The 23194-nt window shown below is 39.8% G+C and overlaps 1 protein-coding gene across 2 annotated transcripts in view; it reads left to right on the top strand.

Annotated features, from left to right (window-relative positions):
• Window positions 1-23194, top strand: part of ptprub (protein tyrosine phosphatase receptor type Ub) — a 167749-nt gene that overhangs the window by 37775 nt on the left and 106780 nt on the right. For both annotated transcript variants that reach the window (XM_044358650.1, XM_044358652.1), the window contains exon 2: window positions 7077-7208. In XM_044358650.1, the coding sequence (XP_044214585.1) occupies window positions 7077-7208 (132 nt within the window). The remainder of the gene's footprint in view (window positions 1-7076; window positions 7209-23194) is intronic.

Genomic DNA, 23194 nt, shown 5'->3' with positions numbered 1-23194 from the left:
TCCCTGTGTGACCGGGCCCATCTAGCCACCGGGGTTGAGTTATTAATGCCTGGGGAGGCAGAGAGATGATTTCATTGCGTATTCAGGTGTGGGATGGATGGCTTTCAGAAGCAGCCAGGGGAGTGCTGTGGAGGAGAGCCTCTGTAGAGAATAAATATACCTGTCTCCTGCTGATGCATCGGGCCACACTCACTGCAATGCAAATCAACCGCTCTCCTCCCCCCGTAACTGCCTCCGGTATTACTCACCCATTCCCACCTGGATCCCTACCAGCCAGACACTCAGTCACACCTGACTTGATATGAGGCTTTCTGTTTGGAGTGGAGCTCTCAGGTACAGGCTGTGTTCCCACCACGGTTTGCTTCCCATTTTGTTGACGATGACACGACGAGCATCAGTGCCTCATCACCACGCTGCATTTCCCAGGTGACATCACAGTTTCTGGTGTTCATTACTCCGTCCTGACTGCTGGATAATTAAGGGCAGAGACCGGAGTTGACATTAAAGCAAAGGCTGTGAATGGCTTCTCTGAGCACACACATAATTATTTTTACTATTTTTTTTATTATAAATGAGAAACTGGGCTATAAGTGTTTTGGTCTGTGTCTTGAAATTGGCAGTCTCAATAAGGATGAGACAATAAAGACTAGATTGTTTTTTACTTTCAAAGCCACATGAGCACAGCTGTGTGTAGTTGTAACTCTTGCTTCCCTACATTGTCTGATTTTTTATTTTCATCTGTAACTGGATGTGAAACTCTCATGTACAATGCCAACCACTGTCTGGTGGCCCAAAGTTCTTACAATTTCCACTATTTCAACAAAATTAAATTTGTACTATTTAAAAAAGAACATTTATATTAATTTGACAGAGTTTTGTGCTGGCAGTGCAGATATTTTGCAATGTGGGCGTGTATTAGAACAGTCACACCCACAGTGTGATGGGTCTTGCTTACATTAAAATTCTTCTTCATTAATACCTGAAACTTGCTGCTCAAATACTGTTCATACCCCTCATATTCTCAGATGCTCTGTTCAGTGCATGTTTGGTTAATGCAAGCTGCTGACTGGCAAAAACATTCACATGGTGGGAAAAGGTTGAATTTAGTTATCTTTTTTTGCATCAGGTAGTGCATACAGAGCTATATAAAGCTCTACAGTGAAGCCAAAGTAAATAAGGTCTCGGTTGAAAATTACTAAAGAAGATTAAACCTTAATGTGCGGAAACATCCATTCAGTCACTGAGTCCACCATTTAGTCTAAAACAGCTCTTCACTGATTATGCTGCTGTATTTGAAGGTACCATGAAGGACTCTGCTGACAACAGTCAATTTGAAAGTTACTCCAGTAATTAGTAAACTTTCTAAAGTGGACACAAAGCACGGGTACATTCTGTGTATGCTTACTGCAGTTAATTTTTCACTTATTTGATACTGTAGAGTTGAAAATAGATTGAAACTATTTACACATTATACTATTTATATCATGGTAGCCATTGCTTTAAAATTGTATTAAATTGTTATTAGGCCAACAGTGACACGTTTTTCCTGCTGTAATCATTCCTCCTGTTCATACTGGCCATTAGAAGATCCCTTCCAAATGTGCTTCAAATGTAAGTGATGAGGTTCAAAATCCACAGTCCTCCTTCTGTGAAAAAATGTATTTAACAGTTTATTTGTAGCTAATATGAAGCTTCAGATGTCTAAATTAGTCAAGTCAGTATCTTTCAAAATTACTGTTACTTTAGTGCCAAAGTCCCTCTTTTTATTACGATCCACTGTAGCTGAACAGAAAAACACTGTCTGTTGAGACACAAAGAGGGAATATTTTACTAAAATAACTAACTGTGGAAGATAACTCAGACAGCTGAAGCGTCATATTATGTTCAGATAAAATTTTAATAAAACATAAAACATTTCCATAACCAGCTTTGCAGTACTATCAATATACTGTATATATTCCATGATAAAGGATTTAAACCTTGTTGCCCACCTCTAACTGCAGATAATTAATATTTTTGCATTTTCATATCATCTTCTGCATCCCTCTCTTCTTTCTTCTGTATGGATGGGGGAGGGACCTTGTGGCCCAGAGGTGGACAGGGATCCTGTAACACGTGAAAGACTAAAGATTGTTGTTTCATCCCACTAGTGAGCTGTTGTCAAGGAGCCCAGAATTTTGAGCCATGTACATACTGTAGCACCTCCAAATCGCATCTCTTGAGATAATTTACACCACCATTCTCCCATACAGCTTTTCACTACCTCTGTGAGTGGCTGATATGACAATTGGGTACTCAAACAAGTACTGCTAATTTACAATCTGTACAAGTACTGTTCTGTGGTGTTGGGCTCAGCTGTTTTATTCTGCTCACTCGCTGCACTGAATCTTTTAGAAGCCAGTGAAAAGATTAACTGCAGTGTTTCAGATCAAAGGATTGCTTTCTGTATTTAATAACATATCATTCTTTTTCTTTGAGATATTAGAGAAGAAAAAGGGCACATTTTGAGATTACACTTTGATCGCGGCCCACTCTTGATTTAGGAGGTCTTTCTTGACTGTGGCTCTAATTTGAAATATCAACAACACCTTAACTATTGTTGAGACTATGGGTTATAGGGCTCAGCCACTTCTTTGATTTGATCCTCTCCCTATTTTGCTGTGTTTGATTTATTCAAGTGGAAAGTTGTTGGAGTAGCTGCACCTTAAATAAGCTTAGGCCAGCGTCCTTATGCTTAAAACATATGCAAATAAAGGGGATAAGCAGAGACTCTGACAATATTCACTGTGCATAGCTGACAGCCTAATTAGATAGCAAGGCAGGGGATTATACAAGTAAACAGAAGATGAGATAGTACATCTAATATGAAAGACTACATGTGACGCTAACAACTGATATGAGCAGAGTGAGACTCGCAGCCTTGATTAACTGCACGTATAAAACTAAGGAACATTTTTACGTATCCCTACGAATGTGGCGGCAAATTGGAGTGTCTGGTAAACAAGTTGCCACCTTCTTTTATATCCTTATGAAATCAAAGAGGAGCTACTGCAACCATCCTCAGACAGAGCGTGGCTCATCAGTTCTGCTCCTGGAAACGGCAACGGTGTAAATCTGAAGTTATTTTGGTTGCCGTATAAAGTTGGAGAGGTTATGTATTAATTTATTTATGGCGCAATCTGTGTTGATTCTCTCCACATCAAGTGTAAAGACTTTGTTAGCAGCGAGATTAGTGTGTAACAAAGAGGTAAAAACCAAGTGACAGACATTTCTTTCACCAGAGTGTGCAAATCACCCCCCTCATCATCTTCAGAAGCTTCCTATCTTGTTCCTTCTCCATTTTGTTCACTCTACAGTGCTGTGCTATACAACAGGCTGATTTGGTACTAGTGAGCAGTTTCAATATGTTGGAATTAGTGCTTCCTGACTTAAAAATATATCTAAAAAATTCTTCAGTTTATCTTTTAAATGACACACCATGTTTTTTTTAGCCTGACAAGTAGATGTGTCACTTCTATTGTGCAATTATCTGTTCTATTAATATATCTATATATCATATGATTCCTATAACTAGTTTCTTTATGAACAATGTAGTAACACCTACATAAAAGTCTACATATGTTTAAAATGGAGGTTGATTTATATCAGCTAACAGCAGAATGAACAAACACAAAACATATCTTAACTGCAAAATCTTGGCAGTGTCTGATTTTGCGCTGGTCATTGCACTAAATAGTGCTGTAATTATTCAGGTAAAAAATGACCACTGACACCACACACACCCATTGGTCCTCCAGAAAGAGCAAAGGAGGGAGTGTTTTTTCTCATGATAGATGATCTGGATCTCTGCTGGTGTGTTCTGAGGAGATGACATTCCCGGGCAGTGCTGGCCTCGGATCCCGGCTTCCTTCTTCTGGATGATGAGGCTTTTGTAGGGAGGAGTCTACAGGCTTCATTTACTGAAGCAGCAGGGAATAATATAGTGCCAACGTTTTGATGTGTCAGGTCCCATATCTCTGGTTGTTCCATTAGAAATAGACCCCAGTGTGGGACAATTAACCCTTGGCCCCAGCAGCAGATCTGTGCAGTAACAGCCCAGCATGGGGCAATAAATCAAACCTAGAGGGAGAAACCCACACTCCCTCCTTTGCTGGTTGGATGCCACTATCACCCAATGGATCAAACTTACACGATGGTTGAAACGCTTCTGTGTTATCGTATTATCACTGGAGATGCAAGAGTGTAATTGGTTGGCTGTATAGGAAAGGGCACCCTGAGTGTGTTTGTGCTGCAGTGAATACACCACTTGGAGAAAGTTCAGCACCTTGGACCAACTGTAACCTTTTAAACTGAAAGAGCAAGAACCTGGCACATCTTTGTTATCAGAGAGTATACTATAGGTTGAACCTTGATACTGTTCTTGAGTACTGACTGAACTGTGTCTGTAGCATCCAGTACATTGAATGCTTAAGTGAGTTCGCAGTCTCAGTTTGTTTTTATTGCCCATGCAAGCGCCATGGCTCCAGGGATGGCGTTGTTGTTCGGATGGTCATGAAATTTTGTACAGACATTCATTAGGATGAATCCTAATGCTTTTGGTGATCACTTGACTTTTCAGTTAGCACCACCAGCAGCTCAAAGTTTCCACTTACTCAATGAAATATCTAAACATTTACTTCTTTGATTGGCCAGACATTTTGTACAGACATTTGTTGGTTCCTAAACTGGCCATTTATGGTTTCTCAACAAATTTTGTATATTGCCATTGGTAAATACATTCATGCCCCCCTCAGGATTAATTTGATCATCCAATGCTTTTTTTTTAACGACCAAATACCTGAAAAATTCCCTTCAGCCTCAGCAGCACTTTCTCTTGAGCGATAATAAGCAAATGTTAAAATGCTAACACACTAAAGTAAGATTGTGGCCATGAGGTTGAGAACAATTATATAACAATAAATAATAATGAATGCATCAGAGTAATGAGTGTGAAGCTTTGCCTTCTCTTTTTCTTTTTGTTAGCTTGACTGTACACTCTTAGTCTTTTTCTTTATTGAGATATTTCCTGATCTAAATCAGCAAATTGGGGTACTGTGCTGTTTATAAACTTAAATTTTATCTAGAGAAAGTTGCACAATTTGTTTTAGGACAACATTAACACTGACATGTTGAAAGCTTGGCATATTTAAACTAAGGTATTGAAAAAAGCCTTGTTTCGATATTGGTACCAGAACTCTTTACTGCCATTGAAATAAAAAAAAATGAAATGATACTCAGCCCTATCAAAGAACCGATTTGTGTCCTCCATTTTTGATGACTTGAAACATATCAAACAATCGCAATAACCTCTTAACGATTGGAAGGTGTGGCTATCTTATACATCAGTAGTAAAAATGAGAATTATGTGTCCTCACTATGCTGAAGCCAGCTGCTTTTTTTGTCTGCAGCCTGTCATATTGAGACCATTTGTTTAATGGCAGATTAGAGAAAAGAATGAGCAGTAATAAAGCTGTAGACGACAAGGGTCACCTTCAGGACCTGCTCATGGTTATTCCTATCATTAGCATGTCGTGTCTCGTGCTGTCCTGCTCCAATTATTACTGACACAGGCTCCGGTCTTATGATTGGGCTGTTCAAACTGCCCACTGTTAGACTGTAATTCTCACACCGATGGACTAATGTGAAATATGGCAACAGATGCAGAGAGCAACGACTGAAGCACATTATTCAGGACCCAAGGGCCATTAAAGCCATAGCTATTAAATATAATTTGAAAAAAATAGCTTTTTGGCGCATGGAATAGCAGGTTGTGAGGTATTATGATAATCACTACATTCCCCAGGGTGCCTGCTTTCCCCAAATGTTATTACTCTTTGTATGTGCCTTTGTGAATGGGCTTTGGGATATGTAGTCTTGTTTGTGCATGTTTTATGGGAGGGGTAATTCTCCTCAGATGCAGGGGCAATTACTGCTTTTGCCAGGGATTGTGTTCTTTTGTGTGAGTCTAAAGTAATTACAGCTCATTGCTTGATTTATTGTTGGTTTGAGAGACATTGTGCACATGTGAAAACATTTCATTTAATGCAATTTGAACACAAACCCCCATGTATGATAATGAACTAGTGTTCAGCCTGCATCTGACCATTCAAACCAGACTGTTGGTCACAGGTACCTGACACTGAAAGTTAAAAGGCATAGACCTTGAATGAATTTATGTGCTGATATTGTTGAGTTTGTAGTGCTGTTTTACATTTACAACATTGCAGTTCTGATCTGGTGTAAATTTATTACACAATTTTTCTTTATTTAATAACTCACACTCTACATTCATATTGAATTATCTTTGCAAATGCAAAGATCCAAATATATGTCTGAGAAGGCCACAAGTTACCATCAGTGTCTACTCTAAGGAACTACTGTATATTAATCCATAACACTCAAGTTATTACAGTAACCCTTGTGCAGCTGAGCAGCAGCAGACTTTTGTAAAACCTGGGTTGGGAGCAGCAGTGCAAAGCCTGGTCTGCTCAGTTGTGTTGATACATTCACATCAATAGCAAACACAGGTCATTGCTTTAGTGTTAAAGGGTATAGAAGTGGTCGGTGTGGCTGCAGTGCACGTTTCATTGTGGACAGCTGTAAGATTGGTGTATGGTTCAAAGTGAACAGGAAGTGCAAGATATAAGAACATCTTTCTTATATGATATTTCTCCTAGTTTCTATAATGGGAAGAGATTTGGAAGGAAAAGAAATACAGCCCACATCAACTTGTGACAAACTAAGGCTCTGGATTTAATGGGTAGTTGACTAACATTTTTGATAACTGATTAATTGTTTTTCAAAAATTTCAAACATTCTCTGGTTCCACCTTCCCAAATGAGAATATTTATTTTCTTAGTATTATGGTTTTGGATTGTTGGTCTGACAAAATGAGCAATTTGAATAAATAAAATAATAAACAAATTGATAATGAAAGCCATTGGTAAGATGAATCTACCTTCTTACAACTTAACGGTAAAACCGTAATTGTTGTTTCTTTCAGTGACTGACATTGATTTATTTTTATTTTTTTCCAGCTGCTGGCTGCACGTTTGAGGAGGATTCAGACCCCAATCTGTGTGACTTCACCCAAGGGGAGGAGGATGACTTTGACTGGCTGCTGTTTCGGACATACAGTTCACCTTATGCCAGCTCTGACCTCCTGCGGGGTGAGTAGTTTTGTAGTTGTTCTTGTAGTTGTACTTGACTACTTCTTCAGATGGCAACTATTTTGTGTATAGTTAGATGTCTGTCGATTTGCAGATCTTTGAATGGACAGAGCTGACCAACAGTTTGTCACGCTGTAAATCCTACACTGAAATACATGAAGTAAGCGTTCATGTGGTACAAGACTAGAAACTATTTTTATGTCACGTATCAGCAGTTGTCATGCATGCTTCTGTTGCTCTTTAAATTGTCCTCAAGTCTGGGGAAATAAATGGACTTGTGTTTGAATCGATGTCGTCAACATATCAGAAAAGTGTGACTGTGTGCAAATCAGCCTTTATAGATGTCCGGCGTCCATTATGCATCAGCTTTAATGAAGCACTCACCCCAGTTTTGTCTGCTTCCTGCTAACCCCAAGGATAATTTTATGTTAACCAGCCTCACAGGACTAATGGAAACCAGCATTTTCCTGCCATCATCCTCTCTACTGGTGGTTGCCAGAGGGAGATGACATGCATAGTTTATAAGGCGCTCCTCCATCTCTGCATTAACAAATACCTACAGGGAACTGACAAAGAGAAGAGTGCTGTTTCAGCTCCTCGGCAAAAATATCAGTGGCAGCAGTGGGCTTTCTGCTGAAGCACTTCTATGGTAGAAACTTGCAATATGATTAAGATACCGACTTCTCTCTCTGCTGTAACCAATCAATCAATCTATTGTATGATAATGAGATTTCAACCAATCCATGCCAAAAACATACATTTAATCATTCATTGTGCATGAGAGCTTGCCCATATAATAGCAGCAGCAATATTACAAGCTTGGAGGAAAGGACAGACACCTAATTTGGAAACAGAACAGACACTTAATGTGGCAGATATAAAGATAGATAAGTTAAGAGGAACAGATGTAAAGATGACAAGATACGGTGTAATCAAGAGGATACAATCTAGTAGATTTGGATTTTAAAGGAATAATTGTTAGCCGCAGGGAGCACTCCATCCTTCTGCAAAATATCAACTCAAGTAGCCTTTGAAAATGGTCAAAAACGTCCTGCAGGGATAAATGGTGTTATTTTTAAAAGCTGCATACTTGATTTATGATATACAGGACTAAAAATCCTCCCTGCCTTCAGGCATGTATCCACATTGAATTCTGAACTTGATAAATCCCAAATTCAGTCCTTAACCCTAAACTGCACCTCATTTACCTCCATGTCATCAGCATTCAGTGTAAGAATCCACCCGCAGCCACCAGCCAATTCACGGCAGGCATTGGGATAATTAATACTTTTCCCTTTGGGTTTAATTAAAGCTTACTGTCACGAATCCCACTAACTCATAGTTATTTTCATCTGGGTTTTTGTTCTCATGCCATGTCACTGGGCCTTTCTCAATACCAAGCATGCCAAGCTCGGACTTGTGTACTTGCTAGTTTGGACTTGGCAAGTTTGACTTAGGAGTAAAAACTTCTGAGGACGGGAGGACGCTTCAACACAACTATCTGACTATACTATGACAAAATAATGTCAACTCAAAGTTCCACTAACACTTTTTTCTCACAAAAAAACCTAATTGACAGAGAGATGCAGTATGTTATGTTATTCAGTCTGTAATGTAGCTATAATAAAAATCCAAACTGTTATGTATCTTAATAAAATAAAATTTAATATAGACCGATCTGTTCATTATAATACATTTATTTTTATTGAAATGTAGTGATATTTATACATATGGGGCCCCAGAGGCAGCGCTGTTGTTCTGTCCAGCAAAAACATTAAGCTTCACTTTACATTCAGACAAACCAATGAGGCAGCCACATTTAATCTGTGAGACCAACATTTATCTTCCAAAAGGAATTATATCATATATCAAAATTCAACAGAGACATTAGAGCCAGCTGTAAATTATCAAAGAGCTGTACAGATCATTTCATCAGATTATGGGATGACGACAGATGTTGACTGGCCGATCATCTCAGGAGTTGGGCTGCTAGTGGCTGAGATGACCAGCTGGTCTCATCCAGCCAGTGGCTCCTCACATCTCCAAAAACGTTGGAGCAAATTTCCAAATAGGCATTATGTGGATAAACAGTCAAGTTCTTCTCTACTGATTTCCAGAAGGTCTTTGATCACATTACTCCCAGGAGGGAGGCAGCTTGAGGTTTGTTCAACCTGGTGCAGGGAGGGTGGTCCATGTCCAACTACCCCATCAAGTTTCATACCATGGGGGTGGAGAGCTATTAGAACACTCCTTCACTCTTTGACAACTTCTACAATGGACTCTCTGCATAAAGGATGAATTTGCAGCCTGAAATCTCCCAGTGGACCTTGATGCACTTGTCACTCTTGCCATCCACATTGACAACCTTCTTCAGGAACATAGGAGAGAGAGAGTTCTGTCAGCTATTCCGCAGGCTCCGCTTCACCAGTCATCCCATCCTCCAGGGTTCTCTCCTGAACCGGTTTCTGGTGCTCCCAATGACTTTCCAGAGCCCATGCAGCTCAGCTGTACCTGTCTCTCCACAGTGGAACGACAGTGCCGCCTTAGGGAGAACAATTGCCTGTACTGCAGCCAGGACAGCCATTTTGCCTCTTCCTGTCAAGTAAAAGACATGACCCACCAGTCATCCAGAGGGCACTGGTAAGTTTAACCATGAACTTTGAAATGCCCTCTTGACCTCTGCTTCTTGCACAACTTTGCTGCTCTGGAGAGATCCACATGGTCAGGGTCCTCATTGACTCTGGCGCCAATGCCAACCACTGCACACCACTGCAACACTCACTTTTCACCCTATCCATGCACCACAACAGTCTGTTGTCTTAGGGTACCCCTGTCTTTGGAGACATAACCCACACATGGACTAGGCTTCGGGAACTATTCTGCAGTGGAGTATTCACTGTCATGCTGTCTGTCTCAGATTTGCCCTGTCATCTGCTTCCATTCTGCCTGTTCCCTCTGAGTATCCAGATCTTTGCAGAGTTCCCAATGAGTACCTGGACCTCAAGGAGGTACTCAACAGGGCCTGGGCTCATTGCTGCCGCATCGTATGACCTCTTATGTGCCATTTACCTCCTCCCAGGTATTGCCCCCCCTAAAGGTCGGCTTTTCTCCTTGTCTGCTGCCGAAACCAAAACTATGGAGAAATATATCAATTATTCCCTGGCAGCAGGGATCATTTGTCCTTCCTTGTCTCATGCTGGAGCTGGGTTTTTCTTCGTGGGCACGAATGACAAATATCTATGCCCTTGCATCGACTACAAGGACTTGATGACATCACCTTCAAAAACAGGTACCCACTCCCACTGCTTATCATCTGGTGAGGATCAGAGAGGGGGACGAGTGGAGGACGGCCTTTAATACTCCTAGCAGACATTATGAGTACCTAGTTATGCCTTTTGGTCTCACCAGTGCCCCTGCAGTTTTCCAGGGGTTGCTGTCATGAATCCCACTAACACTTAGTTATTTACATCTGGTTTTGTTCTCATGCCATGTCACTAAGTCTCCTGTCATTTCAGATCCTACCACTCCCTTTTGCCATGCAGTCACCTCATTCCTTCACCTAGTTTTCCCCAGCAGTCTCCCTCAGCTCATTCCCTCATTAGTCTTAGATTGACTTGTGTGTTTCACCAACCTTTCCAGTATTCTTTGTTCCTGTTTTGACCCTGCTTGACTGCTTTCTCAACCTTATATTTCCTGCCTGCCCCTTGTTGGATTTGTTTGTCTGAGTGACTGATGCCCCAGTATTGACCTTGCCTGTTGACCAAGTAAACTGAACTGAACCCTAACCCTTTTTTGGATTCAAACCTGCCAGTACCAGTAAAAATTACACTTACAGCCATGCTATTTGCAGTGATTAGGGGCCTTCGGAGGAGCAGACTTGCACAGGTGGAATGAGGCAGGTACTGTAATCTGCACATAACGAGACGGCAAGAAGTCCTGAGCATCAACTCTATATCGATCAGCTCTGATGACCAGGAGACAAATTCAGTTTAATTTATTATCTGCTCATCTGCCAGTTCCACACCTGAAACAGTGTGTGACTCATGTTATCATTTTGATTGGTGTCATTGTTTAGTGACAGTGGTATGCCTTTGTTAGGTGGACCTTGACATTTTCACTGTGTTATTTAAAGTCTATAACCTTACTGCAGATACTGGCACAGGAAGTGTTTTTCTCTTTTTTTCCTGTTCTGACTTAATCCCCCTGTGTTGACTCCTAACCATGTATCACATTGGGCAGCCAAGGTGGGGGATAACAAGAGTTTATGAGATAAGGCTATTTACATTGGACCAGTATTAACTTTGTGGGGCTGAGAAATTGGTGTCGAGGGAAGATTAGTAAACACAGCTGAGATAGCAGCAGCTTGTGGCTCCCAGGAGAAATTAGAGACGACCGTTCCCATGAAAGTGGAAAGAGTGTTGAAAAAATAAAAAGAAGAGAGAATGTGGTGAGATCTTAATAAGAATGGCCCTTTTTTATCACATTCTCCTTTATTTTGAATTAGATCGAAGATGTCTGCTTGCTATCGATAATCTTCAATTTTTTTTCTATTTTTAATGAACAAGTCAGTGTTGCAGGATGATGACCTTGTGAAGAAGAATGTGTCGGCATGTCAAGTGTACCTTATTTTCTGTAAGGCAGATTCATTAGTGTGAAAAGTTATGGGTCTTCTGCGATATCCATTAAAGTGTATCGGAGTAGTCTTAAAGGAAAAATCCATTAAATACTTCATCAAGCTTAAAAAACAGCTAATGGCAATGTATCTTGCTTTCTTTGTTCACCTTGTTAGGTGCTATATAGTTCTCTTATTTTTGCAGAATTCAGGTCAAAAGTGGATGACATGATGTCTAGAGAGTTTACAGATAACTACAATGAAGTTTGAAAGTTAGACATCTACAATAAACAGCCAGTTCTTCTGCGGTCATCAGAAGCAAATGGACATCAACTTTCAACAGTCAAACATCAAAGAATGCACAATGGAGGAGGCAGAGATACTAACAGTGATAGAAGCTTCCACTGACTTCAAGGCAATGCAGTCCCAGCTTACGTACAGCCTACATGCATCTACTGCTGATAGCTTTCAAAATACAACACTGTCTTCATTATTTTATTGTAATTTTAATTACAGGACACACAAACATTTGTCTGTATTTTTGACCGAAATAAATGGACTAAGCTGCTGCATACAACAGCAAGAACTCCCTTAATAGTCTTATTACCCATTTCGACCAAATAGTTCCAAATACTAAGGTGCCACATTAACTAAGCCCAGGAAGTAAAAGTCCCTTTTGGACATTTCTATTTGCATTTTCACTGCATCTGAAGAACCGTGAAGAGTAGGCAAATTAGTCCAATAACAGATTTTTAAAAAAGGTCAGCATTGTTTGCGATTTTTTTTTCATTTTCAGACATGAGGACAACTACACAGAGTCATGTTGTGCTGGATTTACTGTTGCATGGTGCTAATGTTTCAGTGGATGAAAAGGAGACATGCACATGTGGAAAAGGAGATTGAAAAGTCCAGAGCACCTGTCTTGAAAGTAGTGAGAATCTGCTGAGGAATTGGAAATTAGAAAGTACTATCAAGTGTAGCTCCTATTTTGGGGCCAGAAATTCAGAAAGTGGTTCATGAGCACCAGTAAAAGTGAGGTGGACATGGGCTATCAGAAAACATTAAGTTTAGATAGTTGTAAGTGTAGTAGTGATTGATATATGTAAGATGCTGAAAAGTTTCTGGTTGAATACCTTGTTCAGCAGACTGTTTCGTTCTTGTTGAAGTGCCACTGAGCACACACACCATGCTCACTTGTCCACCTCAGCAGCCATACAAACAGTGTCTCTTGGATGTGCAGAAACTGGGGCTTTCCAGCTGAGTCATACAGAAATTGTCTGACAGTACTGAAATATGCTACTGCTTCTTTTTTCAACCTGTGTTGCATGCTAATCTTGCAAATCTCTCTCTCTCTCTGTCTCTCTCTCTCTTTTTGTAAATTTGCTGTAGCAGACTAAAATGCAGCTTTATTTGTGTATTGCAACAAGCTACAGAGTCAATTGGTTGTTTTATTAGCTAGTGGCACAAAAGATTCTTACATAAATACCCACAGACATTCTGAATGGACAATAAAGTGGAATGGGATGTCAGGTCAGAGGAAGGTTAAGACTTACGTGAAACATGGATTTGAGCATTGTCTTGGGGTTGCAGCCTGGTCAATCGGCACATACTGTAGCAGCTGGTTCAATGTAACAACCTTAACATGGCTAACACACAGACAGTCCTCCATCTGTATCTCCAGTATCCTCTTCCAGTTAGCTGTGGAGGACGATGTCATATCTTCTGGTCTCAACTATTTGTCACCTCTCACCCCTGCCTGGCCTTAGCCACAACCCGCAGACCAGCTGCACGCTAGTGTGTCTGTGTGTCATTGACAGTGACCTGAGATTCATCTGCGTCTGTGAAAGGATGAGGCAGAGCAAGGAGACAGATACATCTGCTGTGGAAAAGGTGTTGTTATCAGAGCTGACCAGCCATCCTCACTGTGGTTTAATACTCTATTACGCCATGGCCCTCCTCCCCTTTCCCCTCTGGCAGTCTGCATTCACCAAATATACAGTATATTATTCCATTTAAAAAGGTCTCCATTTATTGTGAATTCAAAATTCAGTTAGTTTTGCTCCTCCGACTGTGCATTTTTAGACAGATAATATACTTTATAGCATGTAATTTTGCTGTTTTGCTTGACAGGTAAGAGCTATTTCATGAAACCCATTTGTATTGTATTAAACAACATAAATGCATTGAATCACTAAGATGTTTGCTGTACATTGTTTTTTAAATACTGTACCAGTCTCTCAGTATCTGTCAGATTATATAAGATTAAAACAAGATGGTGGAACCTTTTTGCAAACAGTGTAAGGAAATAATTGCAATTTTTCTGACCAATATTGCAATTGTGATTTAAATTGCATTTATTTTCTATTAAACTACAGGCCATGTGGTTTACATGATTGTACCAAACAGGATCACACAAACTTATCTCAGGTTTCTTTTTTATTTCTTTTCTTTTTTTAAATCAGTCGGTCAGACAAAAGTCACTTAGTAAGTAGTAAGCAATCTTAGTAAGTAAGTAAGATTGCCTAGTTTTCTGAAGAAACATTGACAGATTTAGCTCACATTTTATCAAAATATTGCATTAGTGTTATACTTGACATTACTTAATAATATTTAAATAATAGGAACTGCATAGCTAGCAATGACAAGCTGCTGGTAAATAAATAAATCACCCCCAATGATGGAGTTGACAGCGTTGCACTGTAGCCATTTAGGTTAATGTTAATGTTAGCTTCACAGACTGACTACTTCACAGCTCTTAAATTTGAGGTTCTCAGTTCAGAGCTTCTTATGTGTTAAACTTATGTGATTATATAATGTATCAAAAAGTTAAACTGAGAGATTCTGACAACTCTCTTCACCAGGTGTCTGTCATTTACCCTTGACAACTGCTGAGCTTCCTGCTAGCTAAGACGCTGGACAAGTACCTAGATTTTTTATGTACAAAAAAGGATTACCACAGCATCTGTCATGAACAGCAAAAAGACACATCCCAAATTACACAGAGGGGTATTTCTTCCCCCGCAAAACAATCTTTGACCAAAATGGAGAAAAGGTCGTATGGTGAGAGCATATTATCCAGGCAAATGCCAAGATTTCTTGTTCGTTGTTTTGCCAACTCACTGAGTAAATTGAATGGCAACAATTAAATTACTTGTTATTACGAGAGTAATTAAGCTTGTTACATCTTATTTAGACACTGTTAATTATGTTAGTCATAAGTAAAATCACGGCTCTTGTGATTTTAAAATTGCAGTTCAAATCGCGATTTCGATATAACAAGAATGAATCATTCAGCTCTATCTCATTTCTGTGTCATTGCTTGTCACATGACTGTAGCTGATGAACTTGTTTTTCAGAAAGCTAGACCTTTCCTCACCTGTTTGATACAGTTACTCTCTAGTGAGAAACTATTCTTCTGTTCATGTTTTTGAAAAAAAACATTATTGAGAGCTGAAAGGGCGACCAAATAATTGTAGCTTGAAGTCATGGTTGAACAAACCTTAATAAAATGTCATGCAATGGCTTAAGTAATGTAAGTATCAGCTTTATGGGAAAGCTTGGTTTCAAGGTTGAAGCCATGCAATGATAAATGAAATAAGACATGAGATAAAGTGGACTGTTGTTTATTTTCCAGGGATGGTGCATCTTTTGTTCACGAAGAGAGGCGGAATCTTTTAACTTCTTGCTAGAGAGATATATTTATCATTTGACTTGGGTTACAGAGCACAATTGTTCCCTTGAAGAGAGTCATATCAGGTGTCTTTGCAGTGTCTACAAGCTTTCATTCTAACCAAACGTTCCACCAGCTGATTTAACTAATTAACACACCTTCAGTCAGAGAGGGAGGAACTAATTAGTGAAATCAGCAGCTGTAGAATTTGGTTGGAATGAAAACCTACAGAGTTTTCCATGGCTCAGGACTGGACACCAGTGGTTCCCAGGGATAATATCTTCCGGCTCATTACCTCAAAGCAAATATCATATTTATTGATCATCAGTGTTTTATATAAATGTCTTAAAGCTCAGTCTCCTTGCCGGTCACTACACCTAAGCCGTTAAGTATAACAAATTAATTGAATTGTTATTCAGGGAAGAAGTCATGAGCTCCCTTCTCAACAAGGTAAGAGGAATAATTAACGTGAATGATAGAGACACATTTGGGAGCAGCTTCCAGAGTAGGAAGTTGTGCCAGTCACTGAAGCCTGCAGTCTTACTGGAGTATACTCTGAGACCAGTTCTTTTGTTCTTTATATTTTGCTCACCCACACACACAGACACCCAAGTGATAGGTAGGTATGGTAATGCAGCTCCCCTTTGGCTGTAGTTGCCGTCTAATTAGTGTCGCTTTAGAGGGATGGCTAGAGGGCTTTTATGTTTAAGGTTGCTGGTTTAACAACATAATTGAGGCTCAGGAAGCACACTCAGGATAGCAGCCAAATAGACTTTCTAGGTGAATCATCTTAACTCAGGTGAGATGAAGTGGCCGGTCACTCGAATCATAATGGTTCAGCTCATGAAAAGGGATCATGTGGGTGATAACTGCAATGAAGCTGTAGCATCTTTGTAGCATAAATTGGGAGATTTTGCTCACATATAATTGGCTGTATTTGACAGACTGGAGGAGCTAGATTTATTGTGGCTGCTTTATTGCTTATGTTGCTCTTTAATCAGTAAAGCGAACTAAACTGGAGGGGTTAAAACATTCGCATGTGAGCAGTGTTGTGCATATTTTCTGTTGGGGAAAAAAAACTTTGTTACTTAAATACAGTGTCACTGTTTTGTATTCTTGATTTAAATAATTAGATTATCTTATGTTGATTGAGAAAATTCCACAGTCCTTGGTTTTATCAAATCATTGTGAAATATGTAATCTGACAAGACTAATGGCCCCATTTTTGTGGTATCAGAATGGCCAGCGAAAGCAGCGCTCCGACGCTTTGGTATTTTCTGAAATGTAAAATTTTGCCTGTCTGTGTTGTACCATGCATGTAGTGCTGGTGCCCAGCACTACATGCATGGTGCACACAGATGGGAGAAGAGACGCAAACAGGTGGGAGGTTGATCCAAATGAAACAGCGCCAAGCAAGTTAAAATAGGGCCTTTAGAGTCTACGACCATGTTCACGGCTCTGTGAGGCAGCACTCAGGCACAATCAGCTAACCATCAGTTATTTAGCATTAAACACAAAGGCAATGGAAATGTCATTATTTTTGCAGGTATTTTGAAGGAAAAAGTAGGGAGTGTCTGCACACACACTGAATTATAGATATACATTTTATTGGACTGAAAAAGGCAATGTTTGACCCTACTGGGTCTTCATTAGGCATATGGTCAATGTGACAAAGGGCAAGGCGTATATAGATACATAATTAGTTACATGATGTCATTACATGCACAATTCATGGCAAGATCAAATCATTATCAATGCCTGAAGGTTTCTTTGCTGTTATTTTGTCATAAACCATTGAACTATTTTGACCTGATGATGGCACTAGATAAAAAGTTAAGAGAACACCAAAGTTATAATAATTCAACCTTAGGGGAGCATGGATATCTGTACCAAATTTTATGGTCATCCATCCAACTTATAGTGGTGCTACAGTGGCAAAAAGTCAAGGGATGATCAAAATCAGTTGGAGTCATCCTTTGGGGACCATGAATATCTGTACAAAATTTCATGGCAATCAATCCAATAATTGTTGGGATATTTCACTCTTGAACAAAAGGGGGGACTGACCAACTGACTGACATCCCTAGAACCAAAACAAGAATGTATTTCATTGCTTCTGACAAATTTGGTGATGTGGAGATTGGAGTAAGCTTTATACTTGGTGTGGATAGTTTGAATATGTGTATTTGGATATTTCCCAACATCTGCGCACTCCTCTTCTCCTCTGTGCCCACACTTTGCTCCACAGCTCTTTCTGAATGCTCACAGATCACAGGCATGTGGGCCTTGGCAAGTGTTTGAAACCACAGCAGATAGATTCCAAGTATTTCTTAAAATTCTTTTTGTATATACATGTAGGCTTGCCTTTAGGCTTCTCAATACATATAAATTAGGAATGGAAGAGAAAATTTGCAGAATATCCACAGCAACTCATTCATGGACCATTCGGGGCTGCATCAGTTTTAGTGGAGGGAAAAGTGTCAGTTATCTTTTGCAAGTACTTGAACACAGACTTATGAAATGTTTGAACAAGATGCATCCAGATTTGTTACTTTGATGAGATTTCATTAATTTATAGAATGTTCAAATTTTTGACAGCTCAAAGCTGAACAGTTAAGGAAGGCAGCCCCAAGTCTTACTTACTTTTATACGAGAAACTTTTCTCTTTTGCAATTAATTATAAACTAAACAGTTTGGAATAAAGAATAACATTGATTGATGACTACTGTATCTTGAAAACAGTTTCGTCTAAACATTAGCAATCTATGAGCATGTGGTATCTAATCTACCCTGTGTGACTGATATATTTTTTGAGTAAAAATAGACCTTTATGTCTGCTGTTTCGATGTGGACAATAATACTGGAGCTAGAACGTATACTTTGTAAATTACTTCATGAACAACTGTGGGCTGGATGTGACTATTGGCCACAAGGTCAATATCACTGCCAGAAGGTTTGGTCAAAATAAATAATTTGAAATGCATAAAAGCAGAGCAAGAGCATCGGTCAGATCTGCTGAAATGTTGCTTCTTGTTGCCTGTCTGTATTTATGTTTTGCTTTAAGTAAGGAACTTGTACTTGAACTGATGACCAGCAGGACATTAAGCAGATAAATAGCGTGCATCTCTGCAGTTGTTAGCCTTGGTGCACCTTTTTTTATTCTGCAGTGCACAGTTCATGTCCAGTGTCCAACATTCAGGGCCAATGCAGGATGCAGTCTGTAATTTACGTAACATGGTAAGTATTTGGCAGTCACGGCGGTGGATGGGATTGATTCCTGTTGAACTTTTATGCCAAAGATTGGGATTCAAAACCAAAAATTAGTTGAGGCTTTTGTAGCCATGACGACACTTTCACCCCAAACTCAAACAAGTACTTGCAAGACTGAAAAGCATTTTCATTTAACACAGTCCAGGGCTTTGTAGAGTTCTCCAGTATCAATGTTCTGTCCTGTTTCTTGACATAATTACATACCGTAATGTTGGGCCTCAAACCACGAGGTCACACAGCCTTCTCGCCTACATGTAACCTGTGAGGACTGACCACAAGGTGCTTTTTCCTTTGTTTCCCCCGAGACAAAGGAATAGCGCCAAAATGCTGCTTACAGACAATGGGAGTCCATTGCAAACTCCATTTCCAAGGATGCTTTGCGATTTTCACACCTCAGCAGGGAACAGTCAACATACAGTCCCTCATTGGCGGAGACGCTCCTGCACAGCGGAGCGTCCTGATGACGCAGCCACGACATCACCGCCCCTTTAAAAACTGAACGTGCCCTGAAGAACACGCCCTTTCCGATGTCGCTGAGCTAGGGGTAACTTCTGTTCCTCTGTGAGTCAGTTTGACTAAAGGGGGTACCCCACGCATGTGTTTTCCCCTCATTGAAGTCTCCCCTCGCTGGACGAGACGAGACTTCGCCCGTGTTCACCCGAAAACATTCCTGGATCCAAGTGAGACTGCTGCTGCAACCAGCGTCCTCAAATTCCCTTGAGAAGGAAGAAACGGAGTTTCTTCAGGAAGACATGGAACTTCTCTGCCCCGCTCTTCTTCACCGAGTCGACTCTGCTGTTTTCTCTGCCACGCCGCCAAGAATCAGCCAGCTCGCCGGAGATTCGCCACAGCGCGAGAACGGCCACTGTCTGCATCCGAGCCAAGGACAGAACCGGACAGAAAGACGGACTTCACACACACCCTGCTCGCTTTCTGAAGCGACCAAGTAAGAGGCATAAGTCTAGGCAGAGGCAGTGTTAGTTGTGTGTTCTTTTCAGCATCAGTTGCTGTTGTTTAGCATTTAGCTTTTTAACTTTATTGCTATTGTTTTGTTGTGTGAGTTGACGGACCACTGAGTCCATTTTTCTCTGCTTTACCCTCAGGAGTATTTTAAGTCTGCTGCCTGTTTAGTTGTGTTCACCATGCTAGACTGTTTTGTGTTTGTCCCACTCGGGACTACCGCTGTGTTTGTGCCATCGTGAGTGAGAAAGTAAGTTGCTTTGTCGATCAGAAACCAGACAAAGTGCGTTACAGACTGCCGTCCATAAGCATGCTGTCTGTGGACAAAGGAACCGCTTCTCTTCCCCTCACAATCGCTTTCCCTCCTTCTTCTCCCTCTCTTGCAAGTAACACACGCACCGACATCTTTTTGCAAATCTGATGGTCAGATAACGTTGGACAAAACTTTGCTTTGTCTTCCCTTATCCGCCATCAGACACGTGTGTTTTTCCTCCCATAGTCACGTCCATGTCGCAGACCAACGACGTCATCACGTCAGGCCAAGTCGCCATCTTTTCACACACACTCTCACACCCACTCACACACACATGCATTCCCCTGCATGTGTCCAACCCTGTACATAGCTGTTTGTGTTTTGTTTGGTAGAGTTAGATTTTAGAATAGTTGTTTATTGAATGAAGCATTTGTTAACTTTGTTAATTTTGCTAAGTTAATAAACACTGTTATATCTTTAAAGAGAAGTTCTTTTGTCATTGTTGTGTCTAACATATTGTTAAAAGTGGCTGATTGAAGGAGTCAGAGCTCGAATTCAACCTTCTTTGTTCACCCTTGAATGTTTATCTCTCAGATATTAACATTCTAGGTGAACTCCCATTTATGAGACTACCTTGTTTGGTTATTGGTCCTGGTTTCCAGGTGGTGCCCCGTATTTGTTAATACATATTAAGAATTCTATTAATTTTATAATTAATCAATTATCACTGATAATTGTTAATAACTAACTGTGCTCCTCACAGATCCAACAGTTGTTATTATTATTATAATTATTAATTATTAAAATAATTAATAATCATCTGTGATAATTCATAATTATCATAGATAATTATCTTTGATAAATCATAATTATCATAGATAATTATGAATTATTGCTAATAACCAAACGCACTACTGCCCGTCCCAACAGTAATCATACAGCTAACCAATAGCACAAATTCAGAGGAGGCCCCCCATCCCTAGTAAGTATGGATAAAACTAACTGCCAGTGATGCCTGTCAATAATGATGCTGCAGGACTGAATAGGACACACCAAATTTTGTTGAGAATGATGACATGTTGGCTTTATCAAGATGAAAACACCCCTCTGAGCAGAAAAAATAAAATAGAAAAAAGGCATGGAAGTGAAAAACAGCTTGCCAGATAGGTGCATAGCAGAATACTGCATCAATTGCATGTTTTAGGAAGAATTAGAGCTGCAACTAACAATTATTCGATTATGTTGATTATTTTCTTGATTAATCGATTAGTTGTTTGGTTTAAAAAATGTCAGAATAAGATGAAAAATGTCGATCACTGATTTCCAAAGCCCAAGATGCAATGTAAAATGTCTTGTTTTGTCCCAACCAACAGTCCACAAACTGAAAACCAAAGGTATTCAGTTTATTGTCATAGAGGCTGGAACTAGAGAATTTGAAAAATGACTCAAAACAATTAATTGATTATGAGAATATTTGCCAATTAATTTTATGTTGGTCAACTTATTGATTAATTGATTAATCAACTAATCGTTGCAGCTCTAGAAAGAATAATAAGAGAGGAAGCTACTGTCCCTTATTATATGCATTATCAGGTTTTAGCTCAAAGTGTGCCACCAAAGAAAAATCCTACATAGACCAAAGCTAATGTTTATGTAACCTATGTCAAAGTGCAGCAGCTCTTTAATGAAAAAAGTAAGTTCAAAACTTGAGTCACCCTGGTTTATTAAAATTCTAGACAGAAACACACCCTCATAACACTAAACTCATTTTGCTACAGGATCAAAATGTTGCACTTATTATTATGCTGACTTGCTATTTGAATGGCATTATTCTTCAGTGTGTGCTTTATTTTCATTGTGAGGTTGACAGCTTTTCTAAGGGGAAATAAAATGTTGTGGTGTTCTTGTGTGGGAATGTGAAGCCATCACCATCTGCTTATAAATGCAGTGCCCTGTGTCCCTTGGGGACCCTAGTTCATACTTCATAGGTCCCACCGGGAAAACTGGTTGCACCTTGAAGAATTCACAAAATGCAACAGCAATTACAAAGCATCTACGTAACCATGCACCCTCACGCTATAAATTGCACAACCATAAAACATCTGATAACAACTGAAAATATTTATTTCAGCTTTGAAACCCACATTGTTTGAGTATTAAATCCTTTTAAAATGGAACTATTTGCTCCATATTTATATCAGCAGTCACTTTGGCTGTGTAGATGATGGATATATCATTTAGGAGTGAAACTTCGGTATATGCTTTAAGTATCTTTATCATAATCAGGGTGAAAAAAGATAGATAATGGCAGAGATAAACATCCCTGCAAATGGCATGAGCAGAATTTGTATGCAGTCATTGATCCTCTGCTGTGAGACTTAATGATTTCGGTGTATTTTCTCTGTAGACGCAGTGGGTGGCAGTTGCCAGGAGGGGCTCTCAGTGTAGATTATTTCATCTCCATTTGTTGGAATAACATTGATTTGAGATGTAGGATCCTCTCGAGTCGGCATCTGGTTAGAGACTCATGAAGTGCCAAGAGGGTCCTTCAGAGAATGAAGGAGTGGGGACAAAACATTTTATTCCTCTTTCTCACATTCCCTCTTAATGTTTCATTGCGTCCTGCCATTCTCATTCACATACTTCCTCTCAGGTGCAATTTAATTCAGCAGTGTTACCATAATAACTCTTGTCGTGCACCACACTGTCAGTAATTGATATGTAGGCACTGCTTCTGGGTGGAGCCATTTGCATTAAATTGTGTTAACTGATATGATAATGAATGTGAAAGGCCTGATGCAAGCAGAATGACTAACTGGGGATGGATGGCTATTTGAATTATACACAATAAGTAATATATTATATTAGGTCTCAGGGGTCCATGGCTCTCCCTGCATTTGTTGCCTGTCTTTTACGCGGATTGGCCTGGGCTGCCTGGATATAAATAGTCTGTATTACATCTTTTATCCTTCCTATTCTTAATGATTCTCTTTACTATTCTTCTCCTAAGGAGGAAAGGAGGAATATGTGAGAATAGGACTAAATAAAACATACTCTGAGATCCTGTAAAAAAGGATATTTTAAACTGTATTGATCTCAAAATGTTTGGAGTGACATAAAATGTCTGTTCTGTCTCTGTTTCTTATGTGCCAATCTGTTTAGTATGCTGTCCATCTCTGTGCTTTTAACCAGACTGTCGATAATTACCTTCTCAAGCTTCA

The sequence above is a fragment of the Thunnus albacares genome, chromosome 8 (genome assembly GCF_914725855.1).
Source record: "Thunnus albacares chromosome 8, fThuAlb1.1, whole genome shotgun sequence".
In the NCBI taxonomy this organism is placed as follows: Eukaryota; Metazoa; Chordata; class Actinopteri; order Scombriformes; family Scombridae; genus Thunnus; species Thunnus albacares.
Note: the sequence above shows the minus strand (reverse complement) of the source record. Positions and strands in the feature narration are given on the sequence as shown.